The sequence below is a fragment of the Mesoplodon bidens genome (genome assembly GCF_964165515.1).
Source record: "Mesoplodon bidens genome assembly, chromosome: 3".
NCBI lineage: Eukaryota > Metazoa > Chordata > Mammalia > Artiodactyla > Ziphiidae > Mesoplodon > Mesoplodon bidens.
The window spans coordinates 112,512,089-112,536,651 of NC_138178.1; the positions used below are offsets into that span (position 1 = coordinate 112,512,089).

The 24,563-nt window shown below is 39.1% G+C and overlaps 1 protein-coding gene across 4 annotated transcripts in view; it reads left to right on the top strand.

Moving 5' to 3' along the window:
- AKAP6 (A-kinase anchoring protein 6) overlaps nucleotides 1–24,563 on the top strand; it is a 595,645-nt gene that overhangs the window by 197,692 nt on the left and 373,390 nt on the right. For all 4 annotated transcript variants that reach the window (XM_081229677.1, XM_081229676.1, XM_081229679.1 and 1 more), the window contains one exon: nucleotides 18,909–19,266. In XM_081229677.1, the coding sequence (XP_081085803.1) occupies nucleotides 18,943–19,266 (324 nt within the window). In that variant the 5' untranslated portion in view covers nucleotides 18,909–18,942. The remainder of the gene's footprint in view (nucleotides 1–18,908; nucleotides 19,267–24,563) is intronic.

A 24,563-nucleotide genomic window follows, 5' to 3' on the forward strand; every position in this document is an offset into this window, starting at 1 on the left:
TAGCATGTTATCTATCCTGGAAAATGTTCCATGTACACTTGAAAAGAATGTGTATTCTGCTGTTTTGGATAAAGTGTTCTGTATATATTTATTAATTACATCCGGTCTAATGTGTCATTTAAGGCTTGTGTTTCCTTATTGATTTTCTATCTGGATGATTTGTCCATCAATTTAAGTGGGGTGTTAAAGTCCCCTACTATCATTGTATTACTGTCAATTTCTCCCTTTATGTTTGTGAATATTTGCTTTATGTATTTAAGTACTATGTTGGGTGCATATATATTTATAATTGCTATATCTTCCTGTTGTTTGATTCCTTTATTATTATGTAATGTCTTTCTTTGTCTCTTTTTGCAAAGTCTTAGACTTTGTTTTAAAGTCTGTTTTGTCTTATATACGTATTGTTACCCCAGCTTTCTATTCCTTTCCATTTGCATGGAATACCTTTTCCATCCCCTCACTTTCAGTCTGTGTGTTTCTTTAGATCTGAAGTGAGTCTTTTATAGGCAACATATATATGGGTTTTGTTTTTATATCCATTCAGCCACTCTGTCATTTACATTTGAAGTAATTATTGATGATTATGTGCTTCCTGTTATTTTATTAATTGATTTCTGGTTGTTTTTGTAGTTCTTTTTGTTCCTTTCTTCTTTTGCTGTCTTCCCTTGTGATTTGCTGACTGTCTTAATGGTATGCTTGGATTCCTTTCTCTTTTGTGTTGTGTGTGTGTGTGTGTGTGTGTGTGTGTATTATAGGTTTTTGGTTTGTGGTTACCATGAGGTTCATATATATGATTATTTAAAATTGATGATCTTTCAAGTTTGAACACATTCTAACCACCCTACAGTTTTACTGCCATCTCCATGTTTAATGTTTTTTTTTTTTTTAAATGAGTACTGTATTTTATTTTATTTTATTATTTTTTCTGCGATACGCAGGCCTCTCACTGTTGTGGCCTCTCCCGTAGTGGAGCACAGGCTCCGGACGCACAGGCTCAGGGGCCATGGCTCATGGACCTAACCGCTCTGCGGCATGTGGGATCTTTCCCGGACCGGGGCACGAACCCATGTCCCCTGCATCGGCAGGCGGACTCTCAACCACTGCGCCACCAGGGAAGCCCAATGTTTAATGTTTTTGACATCATATTTTACGTCTTTTTATTTTGTGTATGCCTTAGCTACTTACTGTGGATATAGTGATTTTACTATTTTTGTGTTTTAACCTTTCTACTAGCTTTAAAACTGGTTGATCTAGTACTTTTACTGTATGTTTGCCTTTACCAGTGAGATTTTTCCTTTCACAATATTCTTTTCTTTTCCATTTAGAGAAGTCCCTTTAACATTTCTTGTAAAGCCAGGTTAGTGGTGCTAAATTCTTTTAGCTTTTGCTTTTCTGTAAAACTCTTTATATTTTCTTCAAATCTGAATGATAAGCTTTCCAGGTAGGTTTTAGGTTTTTTCCTTTCATTTTGAATATATTGTACCACTCCCTTCTGGCCTGCAAAGTTTCTGCTGAAAAGCCAGCTGATAGTATTATGGAAGTTTCATTGTGTATAGCTAGTTGCATTTCTCTTGCTGCTTTCAAGATTCTTTCTTTATCTTTAATTTTTGCCATTTTAATTTGAATGTATCTTGGTGTGGACCTCTTTGAGTTGATCTTGTTTGGGACTCTGTATGCTTCTTGGACCTGGATGTCTGTTTTCCTTCCCAGGCTAGGGAAGTTTTCAGCTATTTCTTCAAAGAAGTTCTCTGTCCCTTTCTTTCTCTGTTCTCCTTCTGGGACCCCTATGATATGAATGTTAGTATGTTTGATGCTGTCCCAGAGGTCTCTTAAACTATCCTCATTTTTTGAAATTCCTTTTGCTTTTTTCTGTTCAGCTTGGGTGGTTTCCACTATCCTGTCTTCCAGATTGCTGATCTATTCCTCTATATCACCTAATCTATTGTTGATTTCTTTTAGTGTATATTTTTATTTCAGTTATTGTATTCTTCAGCACTGTTCTTTATATTTTCTAACTCTGTTGAAATTCTCACTTGTTCATCTATTCTTCTCCCAAGTTTGGTAAGCGTCTTTATATGATCATTACCTTGCACACTTTATTGGATAGATTGCTTATCTCCACTTTATTTAGTTTTTTTTCTGAGGTTATGTCTCATTTCTTTGTTTGGAACATAGTCCTCTGTCTCTTCATTTTGCTCAATTCTCTGTGTTTATTTCAATGTGTTAGGTAAGTTGGTTACATTTCTCAATCTTGGAGAAGTGGCCTCATGTAGGAGATGTCCTATGGGGCCCAGAAGCACTCCCCTCTGGTCACCAGAGCTATATACTCTAGTGTTGCCCTCAATGTGGGATGAGTTTGCCTTTCTATTGTGTTGGGGCTGATTACTGTGGGTGCGCTGGTAGGCCAAGCTGGCCCCTGGGCCGATTGGCTGCAAGGTCATGCCTCATGTGGTGGCTTCAGGGTAGGCTTCCTGTGCAGTGGGCTGTGTGGCCTGGGTATGGGTGGGGCTGGGTCCCCTTGTGGCTGTCTGTGCAGCCCAGAGGGACTAGGGCCCATTGTTGGCCTGTTGGAGGGTGGCGCTAGGTCCCGCTGCAGCTATATTCATGGCCTTGGGGGCTAGGGGCTGGTGCTTGCTCACTGGAGGGCAGACTTGAGTCCCCATGTGGCTGTCTGCACAGCCTTGGAGGGGGGCCAAGACTGGGGCTGGTGCTAGTCCACTGGTGAGTTGAGTTGTGTCCCTGGTGCTATAGGCTAGAGAGAGGATTCCAAAATGGCACTTGCCAGTGCTGTGTTATTGTGGTAGAACAGACTCCCCAGAATGGCTGCTCTAAGAGTCTCTGTCTTAAGGGGGAGTCCCAGTTGCCTCCTGCCTCTCCAGAGGGCTCTCCAAGATCAGCAAGTGGATTGACCCAGACTCTTTTCAGACTATTGCCTCTGTGATGGGACTCAGAGCGTGTGAGATATCATGTGTGCCCTTTAAGAGTGGAGTCTTTGTTTCCTGTAGCCCTCTTGCTTTCCCAAACAAATCCCACTGGTTTTCAAAGCTAGGTGTCCTGACTTTGTCTTCCCAGTGCAGGAGCCCTGGCTTGGGGAGCCTGATGTGAGGTTTGGACCTCTACATGAGGACTCACTGGGGATCTCTACAATTATGATGTTCCTCCCGTTTGTGGGTAGCTGACCCAGGTGTCTGAGTCCTGGCTATACTGTGTCTGCTACCCATCTTATGGTTCCTTCTTTATGTCTTTGGTTGTAGAAGATCTTTTCTGCTAGTCTTCAGGTTGTTCTCATAGTTGCTTTATAAGTAGCTGTGATTTTGGTGTGTCTGTTGAAGGAGGTGAGTTCAGGGTCTTCCTACTCTACCATCTTGGCCACCTCTCTAATATTAATAAAATGTCCATATTACTCAAAGCCATATATAGATTAAATGTGATCTCTATTAAAATTCCAATGGTATTTTTCACAAAAATAGAAAAAAAACTATCCTAAAATTTTTATGGAACCACAAAAGGCTCTGAACAGTCAAAGCAATCTTGAGAAAGAAGAACAAAGATGGAGGCATCACAGGTCCTCATTTCAAACTATACTACAAAGATATAGTAATCAAAACAGCATGGTACTGGCATAAAAACAAACACATAAACCAATGGAATAGAGCATAGAACTTACAAATAAAACCATGCATGTATGCTCAACTCATATTTGACAAAGGAGCCAGGAATTCTCAATTGGGAAGAGAGAGTTTTTGCAGTGTATGGAATGGGAGAAAATATTTGCAAACCGTATATTAGATAAGGAGTTAACATCCAAAATATGTAAGAAACTTATACAACTTGATAACAACCCACCCCCTGCAAATAGTCCAATTTAAAAAATGGGCAGAGGACCTGAATAGAAATTTTTCCAAAGAGATAAACAAATGGCCAACGGGTACAAGAAAAGTTGCTCAATGTTACTAATCATCAGGGAAATACAAATCAGAACCACAGTGAGGTATCACTTCACACTTATTAGAATAACTATTCTCAAAGAGACAAGTGGCAACAGGTGCTGGTGAGGAGGTGGAGAAAAGGGAACTCTTGTGCACTGTTGATGGGAATATAAATTGGTGTAGCTACTATGGAAAACAGTATGAAGGTTCCTCAAAAAATTAAAAATAGAGCTACCATATGATCCAGCAATCCCACTTCTGTGTATATATCTAAAGAAAATGAAATCACAATCTTGAAGAGATATCTGTACCCCCATGTTTATTGAAACACTGTTCACAATAGCCAGGATATGAGAAAAATCTGTGTTTATCAACAGACAAATGGATAAATAAAAGGTGACATATATATATATAAAATCCATGAAAAAAGAAATACTGCCATTTGTGACATGGATGGACCTGAGGGCTAAGTGATAAAAGTCACACAGGGAAAGGCAAATACTGTATGATTTTACTTTTATGTGGAATCTAAAATAAAGCCAAGCTCATAGAAATGGAAAGTAGAATGGTGGTTGTTAGAGAGAAAATCTTCCAGTTATAAGATGATTAGTTTCTGGGAATCTATTGGACAGCCTTGTGACTATAGTTAATAATACTGTATCTTAAGTGATCTCACCACAGACACACAAAATCATAATTATGTGAGTTGATGGATGTGTTAACTAACCTTATGTGGTAATCATTTTGCAATATTTGTGTGTATCAAATCGTCACATGCACTTAATTGTACACAATTTTATACATCAATTATATCTCAATAAAGCTGGTAAAAAAGGAAAAAAATGGAAAAAAAGTACAGACTTAAAGTATGTTCAAGATTAGTTTTTCTCCAACCGATTTCTCTTTATAGTTCAGCTGAGAAGTAAGTACACACAGAAGCTGCTAGTTCTTCCTTTCCTGGACCTGAAGTTCCTGGAAGGTGGATGGTAAACAAGTGTTGACTCACTTGTTTTCCATAGCACAAGGAAAGTGTCAAAATGAGATGCTCGTTAAATTCCTTTTTTCCTTAAACTATGGTATACATAAAACTGTCAGGCCAATATATTCCTCTGCCTCCTTATAAATCCGTCTAAACCTGTTTTCTTCATGTTATTTTGTGCATTATGGTGGAAGCAGAGAAAAACCATATTCTCTCAGCTGCTTGTGTTACATTATTTAAAAAATGAAACAGAACTCTCACCTTGTAGACTCCAGTTTAATTAAAGGGTCATTCCAAATACTCTTATTTTAAAAATTGTCAGCTACATATTGAAGAAATATTCTCGATTGTTCATTTTCAAGCGTATGAAGTAACATTTCTTGTTGAAGAAATTCATTCAAAAGACATTAAATATCCAGATCAAGGAATCATATGGAACTATTAAGAATGAGAGGATCAGGGCAAAGGGCACAATGAATAGAAGCTATGACAAGCAGAAGTTGTCTGAGGTTCATTTGTATTTGGCTGCAAATGACTAAGTAAGACCCAGAATAGCTGTGTCATGTGATATATGATATGATTGTGAAGCATTAATTGAAAAATTATAAACGGATGATTTTCTGAGCCTATTGGAGAAGGAACTACTGTTTCTGAGTGTCATATCAATTTTAACTATTGGTAAGGAAGATATGAAAAATTAAAATAAAAATCTTAGTCAGCTTTAGTGCATCTGAATCACTCTTGGATGACTGCCAGGTGCTCATGTGCTTGATGATAAAGTCTTATCCAAGACTTACCTAAGGAGAGCAAGAAGTGAAAGCCTCAGAAATGATGACCTCTCTGGGAAACTGCTGCTCCCTTCCCACACCACAGCTAGACTTGGTTGGTGGTAAGTGATAAAATCTAATGGCTGGAGGGTTTTTTATTTCAACTTAAGCTTTAGCTGTCTTACAGAGGGGAGAGAGTATGGGTTGATCTGTTATAGTATTCATCATTTTGTCCCTTTTACCCCTATGATTTAGAGGAGCCACCTAAATTTAAAAAATAAAATATTTTTTTCTGTATGCTGAAAGGCAGATCTGTCAAAGCATTTGGTAATATTCAATCTAACAATTTTTAGGGTTGGTGAAGGATCTGCTAGGTTCTTTTTAGAGGCTTTTAAGTCATTAGCTCTTACTCAGCACTTTCTATTATTGCTATTTATTTTCTTAGGCAAGAGAATAAATAATTTATTAAGAAAAAGACAAAAATTCAATGAATGTGAACTTATGCTAAGCTAGTTCATGCCCCATGCTTTTATTGTTTACCAGCATATATGGAACAAAAATAAATATGGGCTTGTACTATGTGTCTACTTTTCATTTGAAAATATATATATTTTATTTTTCCTTGAAGGTCCATGATGTACAATTTTTATTTATTATAGGAATTATTTTTTAAAACACCAATTCATGTTGGAGCAAGTCATACTTTATCAGACACCCACCTTCAAGTTAGATGACTGGATGGGCAGAAATGCTTGACAGTATCTAATGAACTTGATTCAAAAATTTTAAAGCAAAACGATTGTGAAATATTTGAAATAAATAGATTCTACCTTGCTGAAATTGTTTCTTTGAAAAGTAAATATAGTACCAGACCTTTAATTATTCTTTCTGTAGACGAGCATTCAGAGGGAGGACCTCTGATCACATCAGACCTTTGGATATTAAGAGCCTTTGCTGTCTCCATTAGTATTTTTAAATCTGACATCAGAATCTTCTAAAGAAAATCTTTTTTTTGCATGTCTGGGAGGTTAGGGTGAGTAGGAAATAATAGTGAATAGGAAATAATGCTTTTGAAAATCCTGGTCTTTATGAGAGTTCATCATCCGTAAAATGCTTTCTGTTTATGAAAGAACAGCAGTGTGGGTAGTTATTTGATGTGTTCTCAAGTTGCAGCATGAGTAGCACAAACAAATGTAATATTAGTTGAAAGATTTGGCTTAAGTTCATTATTTTGTATTTCAGTCTGATTCAGTTGTCTTCAGAAATAAAAGTTATTCACTCCAGAACAAATCTACTCATGGGACAAACAATGAAATAAGCTGTAAACTCGGTCACTTAATCACCTGTGGCTTTCATCATATCAGATTTAGTTCATAGGAAGACTTATTTCTTAAAGGAATTATTGGACTGACACAAATACAACTTTATTATTGAACTGAATCATAGTAAGCATTTCGTATTTAAAAATATAGTGTTTAAACAAGTGGGTAGGTACAAGTTTAAATTTAGCATTTTAACTGAGTGCCCCGTCCAGTCTGGTGACATTCTCTACCCAAAACAAAACAAAACAAAAATAATCATTTTCATAGTCAAATAAGTTTGGGAACTAAGGCACCAAATATTCCTACCCCTTATTTGGAGATTCTCAATGTATCTGAGAGTATTAAAACCCTGTCCTGCAATTAAGAAACACTTTCATTTTTTAATCTAGATATTTTAGTTATGTGTTTCTACACAAATAGTTGAGAGTCAAGTAGTTTTGTGATTTTAGACAAACAACAGCCCTTAGACCTTCTTTTCCATTTCCCATCCTCCAGAGGCAACCATTTTTCATCTGTTAGCTGATTCTTTGGTAACTACTTTCATCTTAAAACAACAAAATGGTATGGCTACCTCCTGAGTATTTTTTCTATTTTTTTAATCTATTGACTTCTCACTATGAAAGATGGGAGTTTATTTAGCTTGTTCCCCGATCCCATCTCTCTCTCTCTCTCTTACTTTTCTCTCGCAGGGGCACACGTGCACATGTGTGCACACACACAATTCTTACCCCCCCAGTTCTTCCTGTAAAATTATGTTGTGATTTGGATTATACCAACATCTAGTGTTTATATTAAGAATATGTAAATGCAATTTTTAGCTAAACCACATAGAATAATATAATTCCTATTCTATTTTTGTATACCAGAGTTTATTGTTGTTATTTGCTTAGTTTTCTATGTGTTTAATTCAACCCCGGTTCTCCACTAGATCAATAAATCTCTTCTTGGTATGTTCATTTGCATCAGGTTTTCTTTCAGTGTCATCTGTTTCAAGAAGTCTTTCTGAGAGCCTTGTGACCTGTTCCAATCTGGGCTGGATGCCTTCCTTGCCTAGGTATATGGCTGGCATCCTTAGATTTCTCTTCCTCACCACCCTGGGGTGCTAGATCTCCTGTTTGCTGTGTCTCCTGACTTCCTCTTTCTTGGTTTACTCTTTTTTTTGGTAGAGTATCTACCAAAGAGACTCTGGTATCTCTTGAGAAAATGTCTGGAAAATAGTCTCTTATTCTATCCTCACATTTGATTTTTTATCAAACTATATTATTCTCAGTATTCAATTATATGCTAGAGTTCTTTTTCCTTACTTTTTAAAAATTAAAAAAAAATAGTTTTGGCCATGTCTTGTGGCATGCAGGGATCTTACTTCCTTCATCAGGGATCAATCCCATGCCCCCTGCAGTGGAAAGACTGCCAGGGAAGTCCCCTCTTTTTCCTTCTTGAGGAAAACAATTGTCTTTTAGCTTCCAATGTTGCTCTTATGGAAGATCACACTCCTGTGTGTCTCTTCCGCTCTCAGTACTCTTCTTCACTTTTGGCATTTCTGATCACCAAATGTGTGGTGGTTTTTCCCACACCAAGCGACTCAGTGATACCAGCTTGGTGTCCTATAATTTAACTGTCTGCCTGAAAATAGTGTCAGATCCCACCTGTTAAGGGCTCAGTCCCACAGGACTGTCCCCCTACCCCTACCCACTTCAGGTACCAATTGCAAATCCAGATTGTTTCCTGTGGATATGACTGACTGGCTGTAAATCACCCCCCTCCTCAGGTTCCCATGACCCCCTCCTCAGGTTCAATTAATTTATTAGAGCTACTCACAGAACTGAGGAAAACAGGTTACTTACTAGATTACCAGTTTGTTACAAAGGATATTAAAGGATACGAATGAATAATCAGATAAAGAGATATATAGCGCAGGGTCCAGAAGGGTCCTGAGCATAGAAGCTTCTGTTTGTGGAGTTTGGGGCATACCACCTACCCAGCATGTGGATGCATTCTTGTTCACCAATCTTGTGGCTCTCCACAGCCTGTCCTTTTGGGTTTTTATGGAGGCTTTATTGCACAGGCATGATTAATTAAATCATTGGCATTGGTGACTGATTCAACCTCCAGCATCACTCTTCTCCTCAGAGGTTGGGGAGTGGGACCAAAAGTTCCAACCTCCTAATCAGGGTTGGTTTCCCGGGCAATCAGCCCCCGTCCTTTCTGGAAGTCACCTCATTAACATAAACTCAGGTGTGGTTGAAAGGGGCTTATAAGAATAACAAGACTCCTTTCACCATTATTGCTCTGGAGCTATTTCAGGATCTAAGGACAAAAGAACAAATACTATAACAAAAGATGCTCTCATTGCTTTTGTGCTTTGGACTTTCCAAGAGTTTTAGGAGCTCTGTGCCAGAAAGGGGACAAAGACCAAATATATATTTTTATTATAAATCACAGTATCACAGTTACTGCTGAGAAATCCAAAGCAATCTAATTTATAATTCTTTGTATATACCTCTGCTTCTAACCCAAATCTTATTTTCCTAATATTCTGGGATTTCAATAAAGTGCCTTAGTGTGAGTCTATTTTCATACACTAGATGGGTCTTTTTAAAGTAGAGACTCACGTCCTTCATTTCTCAAAAGATTTTATTAATGATATTTTCCTTTCTCTTCCCTTTTGCCTTCAGGGACTCCTGTTCTTCAGGTGTTGGACCTCCTGGATTGGTCACTAATTATCTTTCTCTCCTCATTTTCGTCTATTTATCTTTTTCTTTACTTTCTGTGAGATTTCCTCAACTTTATTTTCAGCCATTGTATTGAGATTTCCCTTTTTGCTATCATGTTTTTATTTTGCTGAAATTTTTTTTTGTTCTATAAATATTTCTTTTAAAAAATAAAATTCTGTTCATGGATACAAAAGCTTATCTCTGATAATTTTTCTTTTTCACCAAAATCATCTCCTTGCATAATCTTTCCTCCAGGTTGAGGTTTTTTGTTTGCTTCCTTTGGGCCTGTTATCCAAATTAGAGTTTTCCCTTAATCTCTGCTAATCCTTGACTGCCTGGTCATATTTAAGAGTAGGAGACTAGAAAGCTGATTGAATGCTCTGAGTGTGTGGGTAGGCCTATTGACTGAATGTCATTGTAGGGTGATCTGGATGTGCCAATTTTCAGTATCATGTCTTCTTGGACTGATCAGATCTCCTTGGGGGGTTGGTTTCTAGTCTGCTAACTAGAGGATAAAGGCTTTGGAGAGTCAAGTTGTGGAAGAGGACTGGGGGTGGTCTCAGCACTCAGAATGCCTATGTTAACTTAATTCACCTATTTTCAAGGTACCTCTATACTCAACTGCCCAGAGTCCCTAGGTCCAGAGACCCTTTGATTCTTTCTGGAGAATAAACCTCTAGAATTGGAGTGGGTACACCTACCCAGCAACACAGAGTAAGGAAAGACCTAGAATTCTAACTGCTTCTAAACATTTTTAAATTAGAATTAATCTTCTTTCTCAGTGTATCATTGCCCCTTTACCCCGAGTTAGGCCAAACTTGAGGTTAAGGGTACAGTCCTCCAAGACTGTCTGGTTTGCCCAAGACTTCTGACACCAGCTGCAAGTTCAGGGGTCTCCAGGGCTGTCCTCACATGAGACTAGCTAATGATAAATTTGGAGGTTCTCACAGATTTCTTCAGATTTGATAATTTGATAGATCAACTCACAGAGCTCAGGAAAGTGCTGTACTTATAATTGTAGTTTTATTATACCAAAAGGGTACAAATCAGAAGCAGCCAAAGGAAGAAACACATAGGGTGAAATCTGGGACTGAGAAGTTTCCCAACACAAAGCTTCCATGTCCTTAGGGATGCATTACCCTTGCCCTTGGTGTGTGACAATACTCATGGGGTATTGCCAATTTTGGAAGTTTGCTTGAGCTTCAGTGTCCTAGTTCTTATTGGGGCTTCATTACTTAGACATGAATGATTGAATCTTTGCCCATGTGGTTGCTCAAAGCCCCAACCCTCTAATTACATGAATGGTCTTTCTGTCTGGCTAGCCCCCATCATGCATCACCTTGTTAGTACAGACTATTAGGTGTCATCTGAGGGGCCCACCATGAACAACAACAATAATCCTATCACTCAGGACATTCTGGAAGTTTAGAGGTTACCTCTTAGGAGTTGGAACAAAGGCCAGACTTTTTTTTTGGGTAAAGTTAATTTTTCACTACATACTTTTCCATCTCCAGTTGCAGAGGTATCTGGTTCCAGCAATTTCAAAAATACTTAAAGAATTCTGAAGTAAAATCAGGTTGGTTCTTTGCTCTCTGTGCCTTTGGTTTAGGATTTTGTTTTCTTGGGTTGGCTAAGGCATTTATCACTTGTTCATCTGATTTTCAGCTTCCAAAAATATTACTATTTTTCCTCCCATTCTTGAGTGTTTATACTTAAAAAAAAAAAACAAAAACAAACTTCAAACTATAACCACTCTGCAGTAGCGTTAGTGAGGTTTCTGAAGGGAGCCAAATTAGACACATATATTCAGTTGGCTGTCTCTTCCCAGAAGTTGCCTAGCACTCTCTCAATTTATTTGTCAGTGGCAACTTTTTGTAGAATACCTATTAATACCTGGTAAATAAACACTGCATTAGCAAACACTTCTATATTGCTTCATTAGTAGAGGTAACCAACTAATTTAGACTTCAGAATCTTTAAAGACAACTTTTCTTTTAGGGCTCATTTCCTTTCTACTTTACATATTGAGGGCACAAAAGATAAATAGCCCCTTAACACTTATTGACTGGGGATGAGAATATTGAGATAGAGGAGGATCTTTTAACTTCAGTGTTGTCTATTTTTACAATGTTTGAATTAATATATATTACTTTTTAATTAATTAAAACTTTTTAGAGCAAGAAAAAACATGAAAACATTGCATAAAATGATCCTAAAATTGTTTTCCACTTCAAATCTATGATGCTAGGGTTAATGGGGAGCTAAAAATGGAGAACTCTTTTTATATTTAATGGAGTAGGTAGAACAGAGCACAGCACTCCTTTAATCACTCTGATCTAAAAGTCAGACTTCTAGATCTGAATCAGGCTTTCTTTCTGTTTTTTTATGGGCTATAAAGAAGTTTTTAGCCTTACATTTTATATTGATGAAGTCTGCCTGGAAAAGAAGATGTTGATTCTCTCATAATGCTGATTTCTCATTTCATTTTCTTGGTAAATAAGAGTTTGTATATTGATTTTTCTGTCTCATTCTAGCAAACAACTGTAATTTTATTTCTCTTCTTTTGCAATCTTTTTAGAGTTCCTGATGCCTGTGAGACTCATTCCAACCTCCATAGAATGGTGTTCAAAGCCCTCTTATAACATGGCTGCAACTTACCTTATAGCCTTATCTGCTTCTGGTTCCCATCAAGCTCCCAGTTCCTCTCAACACTGAATTATTTGCTGATTCTCCCAACTTCTTGGTATCTTTGTCCATGTATTTCTCCCAGCCTGGAATTTTTTTCCCCATCTCCCTTCTCTTTCTGCCCATCTAAATTATAGCCATTTTTACAAGCTCATCTCAAATGTTTCCTTCTTCAGTAAAGGTTCTTATCTTTCCTCCATCCAGGATTAATGCCATTCTGCTGGGGCCTTACAGGGCTTTGTTTGCCCACATCCTGCCTATGTAATAGGTATCAGTAGATGCGTGTGTGTGTGTGTGTGTGTGTGTGTGTGTGTGTTAGGGGAGAGTGGAGGGAGGGAAATTGTCCCCATTAAATTATAATTTCCTTGAAAGTAAATCTGATGAGTCATATATATACATAATGCCTTATATATAGTTGATTCTCAGTAATGTCAGTTGATTTGAAATGAATCTTGTTCCATTTTCTTTGTATCAATAGCATTGACAAAAGTAACAACTGTATAAATTATGTATTAGTTTTACAAATCCAGTTCTTCCCAAGACATTTTCTTGAATGACAGAAAGGTGGCTGCCTAATGCTCAAAGGTGATTATTAGCAACCTGGGGTGGGGGTAAGAAATGTGAACGCTCATTAGAGTCACTGAGTCCAGATCCACACATTCATGACCCCGGGCACCATTTGCAGCTGATGAGTGTTCATATTTCTTACCCCCACCCCAAGTTGGGTGATGCAGCCAAATGAGTCTCTGAGTGACAGGAGCTGACCACTGTAGTGGTGGAAGGAAGACATGGGAGGTGTGATGACTAACTGAGTTAATCTGGGTGTCCACTCCACAGAAGGATCTGAATAATGCAGGGTGGGGGAGTGCATAGTAGGAGGACGGACGGCTTGAGCAAGGAAGATGATTGATGAAGTGTGTTATGGGTGACAGAAGACCCTATGCTCTGGGCAAGGGAGTTAGCAGTGATTTAGGAGAGACCCAGGAGAGGGTGCATGGTCTCTGTGTGATTAACCAGATGTAATCAGCCATTTGCCCGAGGGGACAGCCATACAAAAGGATATAGTAAAGGGGAAAAGTGTTGGGGGGAACATCAGTGATAACACCAAGGTCTTTTAAATTGTAGAAATCTGTCTGGGCCCCTGTATTTACATGCTGCTTTCACTCCCTTCTCTGCTCCCCAAGCCTGTGCACTTAAACCTTGAGATTTTTCTTCTCACTGACATCCACTTGCAGGCTGCTCTGTTATGGCAGGAGGATTAGAAAGTGAGCCTAATCTGGGGTTACCACAGTGATCTCACTTATCAGTGTTACTCCAGATGAGTGCTGGGGGGCGTGGGGCTGGGAGGACAAGAGGGCCAAGGAGAAGGAGGAATCAGTGATTATGGAGACTTCCTTAGAGCATCTTACAAAAGCCACTCACTCTTTTTTCCCTTAAGTACAAATTTAATATTTTGTAGGAATTCTTTGGCTCTCTTCTTAAAAAGCTTAAAGCCATTTAAAGTTTCCCAACCCTTGACCTCACAAGAGGCCAGAGAGTAAGACAGGCAGCAAGATTTAAAACTAGGTGATGAATTAGAGCCTCATTCATCTGGGTAGACTGCGACATTTAATTAAGCAATTTATTAAGCTTGTTTTTGTGGGGTTTTTTGTAGAGCCCGATTCTAGAGTCCTGGAATCGGATATAGGGTTCACCTCTTGAGTTCATTTAGTTTTCCTTAATGCAGTCAAAGCATGAGAGCTAGCCAGAGACAAAATTCAAAACATTCCAGTGGAACTTTTCTTTCCCTTTCAAAATTCAGTCTCTGTGAACAGGTTCTGTGAAGAATGATTATGAGAATATGAAAGAAAAAAAAGAAGCAAGAGAAAAAAGCACTTAGTGATGCCTAACTTAATTTTCTCTACCCCAGTTTTGTAATGTGTCCTTTGTAGCAAGCAGATTCGTTAATTTGGCCTGAATTATGCTTTAGTCTCTCATTTTGGGGGCAGTAAGCAGAGCACAGAAAGATTGAGAGTAAGTATTTAGGTTTGGGGGTGATTCACATGATGATAAGACTACCTCTCAAACTATACACATGAAGATGCTCTTGTTTGGAAAGAACAGTTTCTTCCTAAGAAAAGAGAGAGGGCTTGAATGCATTTAGCTCAGATTGACTTTGTCAGCTGGTTATGTTACTATAGTACTATTAATTTATTTATACATTTTAAAATTTATCCTGCTTTAGGATTTGCTCAGTTTTGGGGTATACAGTCTTGGTTCTTCTGAACTGTGCCTGACTGTGCTCTGTCTACCCAAACACTCTTTTCCATAGTGATCCTTGTTTTGGCAACTGTCTCCTTGTTCTCAACTCACTTATCACCGCTGCAAAAGCCCAGCCTATAACCTCACAAGCCTGGAGCTTATAGATTAGCTTCCAAATAGGGACAGTGTAGTAGCCCTCTCTTTGCAAGAGATTTAGGCCACTAAGGGCATTTGAAGCTGGTGCCTTACAGACTCACCAGTGTCCTGCTGGCATGAAGCAGCCCTGATACCGGCCTTTATCTTGTTTGGCTACAAGAAGAGAACCCGAGGTGGGGAGAGGAGGAGGAGCCAGGCACTTAATCCTGAAGGACCTTTAGGGACAAAAGCATTTACAGTGAGTACAGTCAGCTGATTTCCAGCTTTTCTGTCCTTTTATTTAAGAGAGACAATCACAAGAGGGAGAAAGAGGGGGCAGTTTTGATGGGTGTGTAGCTGCATTTTTTGCTTCCTAGTTTGGTCGAAGAACACGGTCCTGATTTAAATGTCTTATTCAAATTGAATGTATTCTGCTAACATCAGGTTTCGACTGAAAATTTGTGGATTGTCAGGGAGGTAGCAGCACCAGCCCTTGGTTAATACGCAAAAGCCATGATACGTTTCTTCTGTTTCTGTAGGATGATAAACAGTGGTGAGAAGAGCCTTACCACAAATTTTTTTTTAAAAACCTTTAAAATCTTTACTGCTTTTGGCTTTTGCACTTTAAATGTTGAATCTTCTTTGGGTTTGTGGAAAGGAAAGGATTTGATCTATGTTATTTTTAACAGCAGCTGGGTTAAAGGTGGTATTATCTCTAATGCTGGAGACGTGGCCACAGATAAGCATTTGATGGGGTCAGAGGGGTGAGTGGGGAACAGGAGGTCATTGGGTTCCAAAAAGCTAGTTGATCACTCCTCTCATGCAGCTTTGCAGCCAGAGATATAACTGCATGGGTATCTGTATATACTTGAATGAGTGCTTCATTTGCATCGTCAGAAGTTGTTGTCTGCTGGCTTTTTTTTTTTTTTTTCAAATTTCTCTGTGACTAGAAAGGAATCTTATTGCATGGATCCTTGCATAAAAAAAATAGAAAACTTAGAATTTAGAAGAATATATAGAGTTGTGTTGAATTTCCTACTATTTGTTTGCATTCAAATGGAGTAATTAATTTGATGGGAAAGCAAGCTTGAATAGTCAAGATAAGGGCAGGAAAAATACACACAAAGATTGTTATTGTAGATCTCTACAATATGAGGCAGTTTTCCTTTAAAGTATAAATTTATCTTGGAAATCAGATGTGCTTTTGTGAAAATCAGAAATACAGGTTGGTTATCCATGGGTGGTACATCTAAATGTGAACTATTGACATTGAAAATTAAATGTTTATAGTAATTAGTTTCCATGAAAATGGGTAATTAATCAATTTTATGCCACTTCCTGGGCTTGCTATGCTGTTTTGACACATACGGTATTCCTTCCCCAGGGACAAAGCTGTATGTGAAGAAAAGTAAATAGACAGAAGTTGAAATAAAACTTGAGTAAAGCGTTGCTTTGCTTCACTGTTTTGGGTTATGGAAATTCTCTTGTTTACAGTCTGATCAGCTAAATATGGAAACATCACATGCAGGTTGAAATTTTGTAGATGCAGGTAACTTTTGCCTTGGCAGCTTGAATATAAGGTTTCCTTGCCCTTTACTCATGTGTGATGCACACCAGCTACATTTTTGTTTAATGTTTTTATTTTATTCTATTTGTCCTCTGCATATATAACCACATCTGTGTTATCAGTCTTAAGTGCAAACTCCCAGAGGGAAGAATCTCCCATATTTATTCCTCTGGAAAGAATTAGCAACATATAATGTGTAAATAATGATTTACAAAATATGTTTGCATGGTAATAATTTATTTCTTTCCATTAAGTAGGACAAATATTGATGCTGTTTGCCTGCTTTGGTGAAATGGAGGTCCATCATTTAGTATCTACATAGCTCTCAGTATAGGTAGGATGCTTCTAATAGCTTAGAAATCTCTGGATAAATAACCCTAGAGCTTAGAAATCTCTGGATAAATAACCCTAGGTAATTACAGATTCTTATGGTCAGATGGAATCTTATTGATCATTTAGTACAATTTTGTCATTTTACAGATGAGGAAACTGAGACCCGCAAATGTGGAGCATCTTGCTCCAAACCACACAAAACTGCACTGTGCCTGCCTGCTGCACAGCCTGATAGTATATATAGAAATGTATGTTGGGATATAAATTACATTGAGCCAATTCTTTGGTATGTCCTTTAGTTTACAGTAAGATATGTATTTCAGAGGAGGCCTTGCCTCGATTTAGGGGTTTCAGAGAAAACACAATGACCAAGCACTGTTTTTCAGTTATACAGGGCTCTTAGGTGGGGGCTTGGAGGTAAGCGAGTGTATGGGTGAAGGTGAAACATTTCATTTTACACTGCCCTGGCACTTAGTTTTCTGGTTTGATTGAGTCTGGTTTCTTAGAAGAGGGAACCACTGTGACACCAGTGACTTCTTCATTACTAGTTCTTTGACCTTGCACTAAAAACCTTTATTAATCTTTGTGTATCAGATTCCTTCTCTGGGACAGTGATTCTAAATAGTGATTCACCACCCCAGAAGGCAGTGAATTGATTAAAATTTTTAAAGTGCTTTTGGAAATCAGAATCAGAGACTAAGACTAGGGTATAGTTTATTAAGAAGTAGTGTGGTAGCTCACTCTTCCTGGAGTTTCATCCCTCCCAGTGAAATTTTGATATCTTCTAATTGGTTTCAAAATAGTCAAGTCTAGTATTATTGTTATTTTAAAGGCTGTATGAAAGGGTGGTTAAAAATGTGGGGGTGTAGTGGGCTTCTCTGGTGGCGCAGTGGTAGAGAGTCCGCCTGCCGATGCAGGGGACATGGGTTCGTGCCCCGGTCCGGGAAGATCCCGCATGCCGCGGAGCGGCTAGGCCCGTGAGCCATGGCTGCTGAGCCTGCGCGTCCGGAGCCTGTGCTCCGCAACGGGAGAGGCCACAACAGTGAGAGGCCTGCGTACAGCAAAAAAAAAAAAAAAAAAAAAATGTGGGGCGTGGATTTCTCCCTCTTGCAATCAGGTGTAGAAAGCTGTTGAAGCCTAAAACCATTCTCTAAGGCAGGTACCAAAGTGATAAACTTACCTTATGACATAATATTTTGCTCTTTGCAAATAACTTTGTTTTCAAAAATTCATCTGTAAACCCCCTTATCACTTAATTTAAAAATAAAATGCTCAAGAAATTGGGGGAGGGGCAGTATGCTATAGCATTAGAAGGTTTCTGAAATAATATATCATGAGAATAACTTATTCTTAAGGCTTTTGTCAATTCAACAAGTCTTTTTATTCCCTGTGCTCATTCCTGTATGGAAGGTTACATATTCCTAGTCAAACTGGGAGCTTTCTTGACTTTTCCCTTCCACATTTGTAGGTAAAATAATTTTGGTTTTGCTATTAAGTTAATCTTAAAAATATAAAGAAATATAGCTACTTTCTGACAATCACATTTAATTTCATATTTTGATCAGCTGCCTTTCATCTTTGGAGGAATGGGGCTATAAACTAACTTGAATGTATAGAACTAGAAAAAGACTTAGAAAAGGAAAAGAAACCCATTGCCTTGAGTAGAAGAAGTTTCTCCTGAAACTAAAAATAATGTCTATTTAAAGTGTTCAAAGTACAAGATCCTAAAAGTTGTTATTTTATATCAGACTGGTTACAGAAGAAAGATAAATTACATAGCTAGATCATTAGTAAACTAATCAACTTTATCTTAAAAAGAAACCGTACACTTCATTGGTCAGAACTTAGCCACATGACCACAGTGAGCTCCGATGGAGATAGGGAATGTAGTTTTAAATTCTTGGCAGGAATATGCACAACTGAAAATCAGGAATTTGTTATTAAGGAATGAGGTGAGAATGGATGTTGGGATAGGCAGTACCACACCGTTTTGTATTCCTATTGAACCAGTATAGGTAGGACGCTTCCAATAGCTTAGAAATCGCTGAATAAATTCTGGGTCTTGGGTCTAGTTGGTAGAAACTCAAAACACCTCTTTCTGTTTTTGTTACGAGCTATGGTTTCTTAATTTAGAAACTTGGCTTAATTTAGAAATCTTGTTTCTTCTGCGAAGTACCATTCCTTTATTTGGGAATCTTGTCTGACTTTTGCTTTCTTTTTTCCTCTTGCCTTTCAGCTGTTTTGGAAAGAAGTAAGGCTTAGACTTCTCCATGTTAACCATGAGCGTGACACTTTCCCCTCTGAGGTCACAGGACCTGGATCCCATGGCTACTGATGCTTCACCCATGGCCATCAACTTGACACCCACTGTGGAGCAGGGTGAGGGAGAAGAGGCAATGAAAGACATGGATTCTGACCAGCAGTATGAAAAGCCACCCCCACTGCATACAGGGGCCGACTGGAAGATTGTCCTCCACTTACCTGAAATTGAGACCTGGCTCCGGATGACCTCAGAGAGGGTCCGAGACCTAACCTATTCAGTCCAGCAGGACTCGGACAGCAAGCATGTGGATGTGCATCTAGTTCAACTAAAGGTAAGGAAGGTCTCTGGGCTTAGGTCCATTCCAGACAGAAGTCTGAAGGTGGCTGTGGCGCCTAGAGCCTGAGTTCTGTAATTCTCAAGGAGAAAGCATGCGAGAAGAAAAACAGAATAACAGGTTTGAAACCATTATTTTTGTAGATAAACATGGGTGGAATTCTTTCCTGGTTTTACTTTGTGGGCTAAACATCTAGAATAAAACTGACCTCGGGGGATAATGCGGAGAAGCGAGGAAAAATGGGGGGTGGCATTTTTGTGCAATGTCATAGAAATCAGTAGTAAAGAATAAAAATATTACAAAAGGTTTAATAAAGACTCTCCTAGGTAAAAAATCAAACTGAGCAGTGATTGTATATGTATGTGATTACTAACTTCTGTTGAAGTTGATGCTGCCTTTGTGGCAAACAGTGGGTTCTGGCATGATGGAGAAGGGCGGTGTACAATGCATCATGCAGAACAAAGGTGCTTTTATAACAGCTCATCTAAAGTTTAGACATTAAAAAAATGTGTGTGACTTTTAGAGAGCCCTTAAAAAGCCTGACCGTTGATAATAATGAGACGGAGATGCTAGTAAAGAGGGCTATTAATAGAGATTTTGGCCTAGGGACCCCAAAATACCGTGAATCTTGCCCTGCCATAGCCACTCCTCTCTTCCGGGTCCCTGAGGGAAATACATGCTCAGGTCAATGGTGGGTAAAGCAGGGCAGATTTATAACCAATTAGGACATTGGCCCCAAACCCCAATGTTAATTTCTGGTTAGTTAGATGAGATCCTAAGGAGAATTCCTCTACCTCAGCTGGTTCATTTTAAATGATCTGAAACCAGACAGATTCTTGCATCTTAATACTTAAATGACTTATAAGATGCAGCCATCAGCGTGAGAGGAAAGGACAATTAAGAGAGCTTTATGTGCCCCAAAGCCTAGAGCAGAGCTGGCTTAGCCTTCCCAGGCTGGTTCAGCAGATCCTGGGCCCAGCTGCCCCATGAGAGAGAGTGTCCAAGAAAGGGAAGGAGGGGGTTGGAGAGAGAGAGAAAAAACAAAAGGGCCAGAATGCCAAGGTGGCTGGGCTTCTCCCAGGTTGAGCAGGGCTGGGTGGCCTCCTTTCTTTGGATTCTTGGGAAGGAGCAAGCATGAAAGGTATCAGAGGTGGCTAGGAGCCCACTTTAACGGAATGCCAGCCCGACTGGTTTCCCCACCGTGGCAGCAGGGAGTGGTGTCTCTCAGTTCTTGCAACACAGTCCCTTTAATCAGAGGAGCAGCTCTCCAGCTCCTCCAGGCCACAGTGAGATGGGAGTCAGGGGGCTCCGCAGCACTCCACCCCCTCCTCCGTTCCCTCTAATGTTGCACTTACTTATGTGGCTCCCAAAAGGAAATATAGGATTGGGTTTGCAAGGAAAGATGACTGTTGCTCTCTAAAATCTTTCAGATTTACACAGAAAAGGTGGTAAACGATAAAGGAGAATGGGGGGAATGGAAATATCTTTAGAAGATTCCACTAAAAATGCTAAGGGCACCTGAAAACAGTGTGTCAACTAACTTCATTTAATTACATCAATAGTACTTAAGTGAAAACTTAAATTTTAATTCCAAATAGGAATGTAAAAGTTTTTGTACAGTCAACCAGGATTATGTTTAGTGTTGAGAAATCCCCTGTAGGACAATTTGCTTCTTTTTCTCATTGGAACTGCCTATCACCTTCTCACCTCGCTCAAAAGGCATCTCACTGCCTCTTTTCAGCTCTGTCCCACAGTGTGGTCTGTTCTCCCCTGTTGAGAAAGGAGCCCCAGGAGGACAGGAAGTCAGCATAGTAGTCACATAGTAGTTAATCAATAGCAGTTAAAGGGATGAAGTGAAATTGTCTTATGTTAATTTAATTCTAGGATTTCTATCATTCCTTTTTTTGATGCTTATTTCATCAAGTGACTTAACCAACATTCTCTGAATGTTCTAGAGTATTCTATAATAATAGAGCCCTTCCACATTGAGGCCAAAGTCGACAAACTCTGGTCAGTGAGCTATGGCCTTGTTAACACAAGGGCTTAGTTTTGGCCTCCTAATCTGCTTATTTAAGTTTTCCCTTTATTTGTGTAACATTTTTAAATTTAACCAAATAAGTACTTTGAAACATTAAAAAAAAAGATTTTAAATACATGTCAGTTCTTCAAATTTCCACACTGATCCACAAGAATAAAGGGAAACTGGGTCACAGAATTTTATATGTGGAATCAAAACAACAACAAAACAACCTTGTAGAAGCGGCTCTTAAGTTAGGTGTATGGAAAAGCAGAGGGGGAGGCCCAGCCGGGGAAAGGCCAGCTATCTCCTGTGGGGCATCCCTGCTTGGCTCCATGCCTTGGTGAATTATTCAGTTTATTAATTTACTATGAAAAATAACCATCGCAGGGATGGGAATGCCATGGTTTTAAGGACCATCTAGGCGCACGTAATTTCTAAATTTATATATCCATCCCAGTGTTCTCCCAGGAGCCCCAACTGCCTAAGAGACATCTTGTATCTCTAGTGAGCATCTCAAACTGATATGCCCATTGAAAAGCCCTGAATGCCTCCCCGACCCCGTCTTCCCAATTTCAGTAAAAGGCACCACTTTTTTGCCAAGCCAGTGTGATTCCATGCCCCACATATATGTCTATTAACAAGTCCTGGGGATCCATCTCCAAAATATGCCCTAAATCCATTCACTTCTCCCCTATACTACTGCTGCCCCCCTAGTCAAGCCACATCACTGCTTGCCTGGGCTACTTTTAGAGCCTCTTCTACTACCCTGCAGTTTATTCTCTACACAGCAGCCAATGGGATCTTTCAAAAATGTAAATCCAGTCATGTAACTCCCTTGCTTCCTGTTGGCTTACGATAAAACCCAAACCTCTTTCTGTGGTTCTGCCCCTGCCTGCTTCTCTTGCCGTGTCTCCTGTTACTTTCCCCTTGTTTATAAAGCTCCAAGCGGATTGAAAGTTCGAAAGGAATGTTAGTCTAGTTCTTGCCTCACAGCTTTTCCTGTTTCCTCTGCCTAGCTCTAGCTTTGCCTCGCAGATTCTGGATCCTCATCAAGTAGTCGGCCAGAGGCGCAGCCAAGTTCTAATATCTGGAGGCACAAACCTGGGAGAAGGTTGAGCAGGGGTTGGGAGCGAGGAGGGGCCTGTGCTCTGCTCCGTGAAAGGCAAGCACAAAAAAAGGAGCTACCCTTACCTAACTCGTCTACACGCCTCAGACTCCCTTTCACATTGCTTGTTCTAAATCTTGTCATCACAGTTTTCTCTGCCATCCTGTTGATGTAGAACTTAAAAAAATTAGTTGAGAAATGCTTTTGGAAAATGCTCAGGGTGGGCTCCCCGCTCTGGTTTTATATTTAATGTCACTTTCTCAAAGAAGCTATTCCTAATCCCTATTCTTAAAACACCCATCTCCTCCCCTAGCAATCATCTAGTCCATTATTCAGCTCAGTTAATGGCAAAAATTCTTCAATGCTATTACCATATTTGAAAAAAGGTCTGTCAGTTACTCAAAAGTTAAACATATATATTCCATAAGCTCAGAAATTCCATTCCTAGGTATTTACCCAAGAAAAAGAAAGCATATGTTCATAGAGACTTGTTTAAGAATTTTCATATCAGCTTTATAAATAATAGCAAAAAACTGTCTGAAGCTCAGGTATCCATCAAGAGGAAAATAAATAAGAAAGTTGTGTTATATTTGTACAAATGGATTGCTATTTAGTAATAAAACAGCACAAATTGCAGATATCTGCAACAACATGGGTGAAACTCAAAACAAAATGTATGCAAAAGAGTACATACATCCTGTATCATTCCATTTATATCAGGTTCTAGAACAGGGAAAACTAATCTGAGGCTAAAAAGAACCAGAACAATGTGATGAGAGCAAGGAAAAGCAACATCAAAGACTTTGGGGGAGGTGACGGAAATATTTTATGCCTTGATAGATTTTTTTTTAAATTTTATTTATTTTTTATACAGCAGGTTCTTATTAATTATCTATTTTATACATATTAGTGTATATATGTCAACCCCAATCTCCCAGTTCTTCCCCCCATCCCCCACTTTCCCCCCTTGGTGTCCATACGTTTGTTCTCTACATCTGTGTCTTTGTTTCTGCCTTGCAAACTGGTTCATCTATACCATTTTTCTGGATTCCACATACATGCATTAATATACGATATTTGTTTTTCTCTTTCTGACTTACTTCACTCTGTATGACAGTCTCTAGGTCCATGTCTCTACAAATGACCCAATTTTGTTCCTTTTTGTGGCTGAGTAATATTCCATTGTATATATGTACCACATCTTCTTTATACATTCGTCCGTCGATGGGCATTTAGGTTGCTTCCATGACCTGGCTATTGTAAATAGTGCTTCAGTGATCATTGGGGTGCATGTGTCTTTTTGAATTGTGGTTTCCTCTGGGTATATGCCCAGTAGTGGGACTGCTGGGTCGTATGGTAATTCTATTTTTAGTTTTTTAAGCAACCTCCATACTGTTCTCCATAGTGGCTGTTATCAATTTGCAATCCCACCAACAGTGCAAGAGGGTTCCCTTTTCTCCACACCCTCTCCAGCATTTGTTGTTTGTAGATTTTCTGATGATGCCCATTCTAACTGGTGTGAGGTGATACCTCATTGTAGTTTTGATTTGCATTTCTCTAATAATTAGTGATGTTGAGCAGCTTTTCATGTGCCTCTTGGCCATGTGTATGTCTTCTTTGGAGAAATGTCTATTTAGGTCTTCTGCCCATTTTTTGATTGGGTTGTTTGTTTTTTTAATATTCAGCTGCATGAGCTGTTTATATATTTTGGAGATTATTCCTTTGTCTGTTGATTTGTTTGAAAATATTTTCTCCCATTCTGAAGGTTGTCTTTTTGTCTTGTTTATAGTTTCATTTACTGTAATGGTTCTTATCACTAGCTTTAATTTCCTTATTTATTTATTTGTATCAGCTCCAAGGACCTCAAATGTCTGATTTTCCACTGTATCCCTGTTGCCTAGGGCAAGGGCTGGGCATTTGGTGGAAACCAGTTCATATCTGTGGTTGGATAGATGAGTCCAAATCTGTGTGGTCAGTGCCTTGTCTCCCCATAGGCAGGCTTGCACTGGAATTCACAGGAGGAAGTCTTCATGGTGAGCATTGAATTAGGACAATGGTGTTGGATGAATCAGGCCCAAGTGCATTTGGGACATTACTCTCCCGTCAGGGAGAGTCTGCGAATGATTCAGAATCTTGGACATCTTGTCTGGGGAGTCTGCCTGGGAGAGT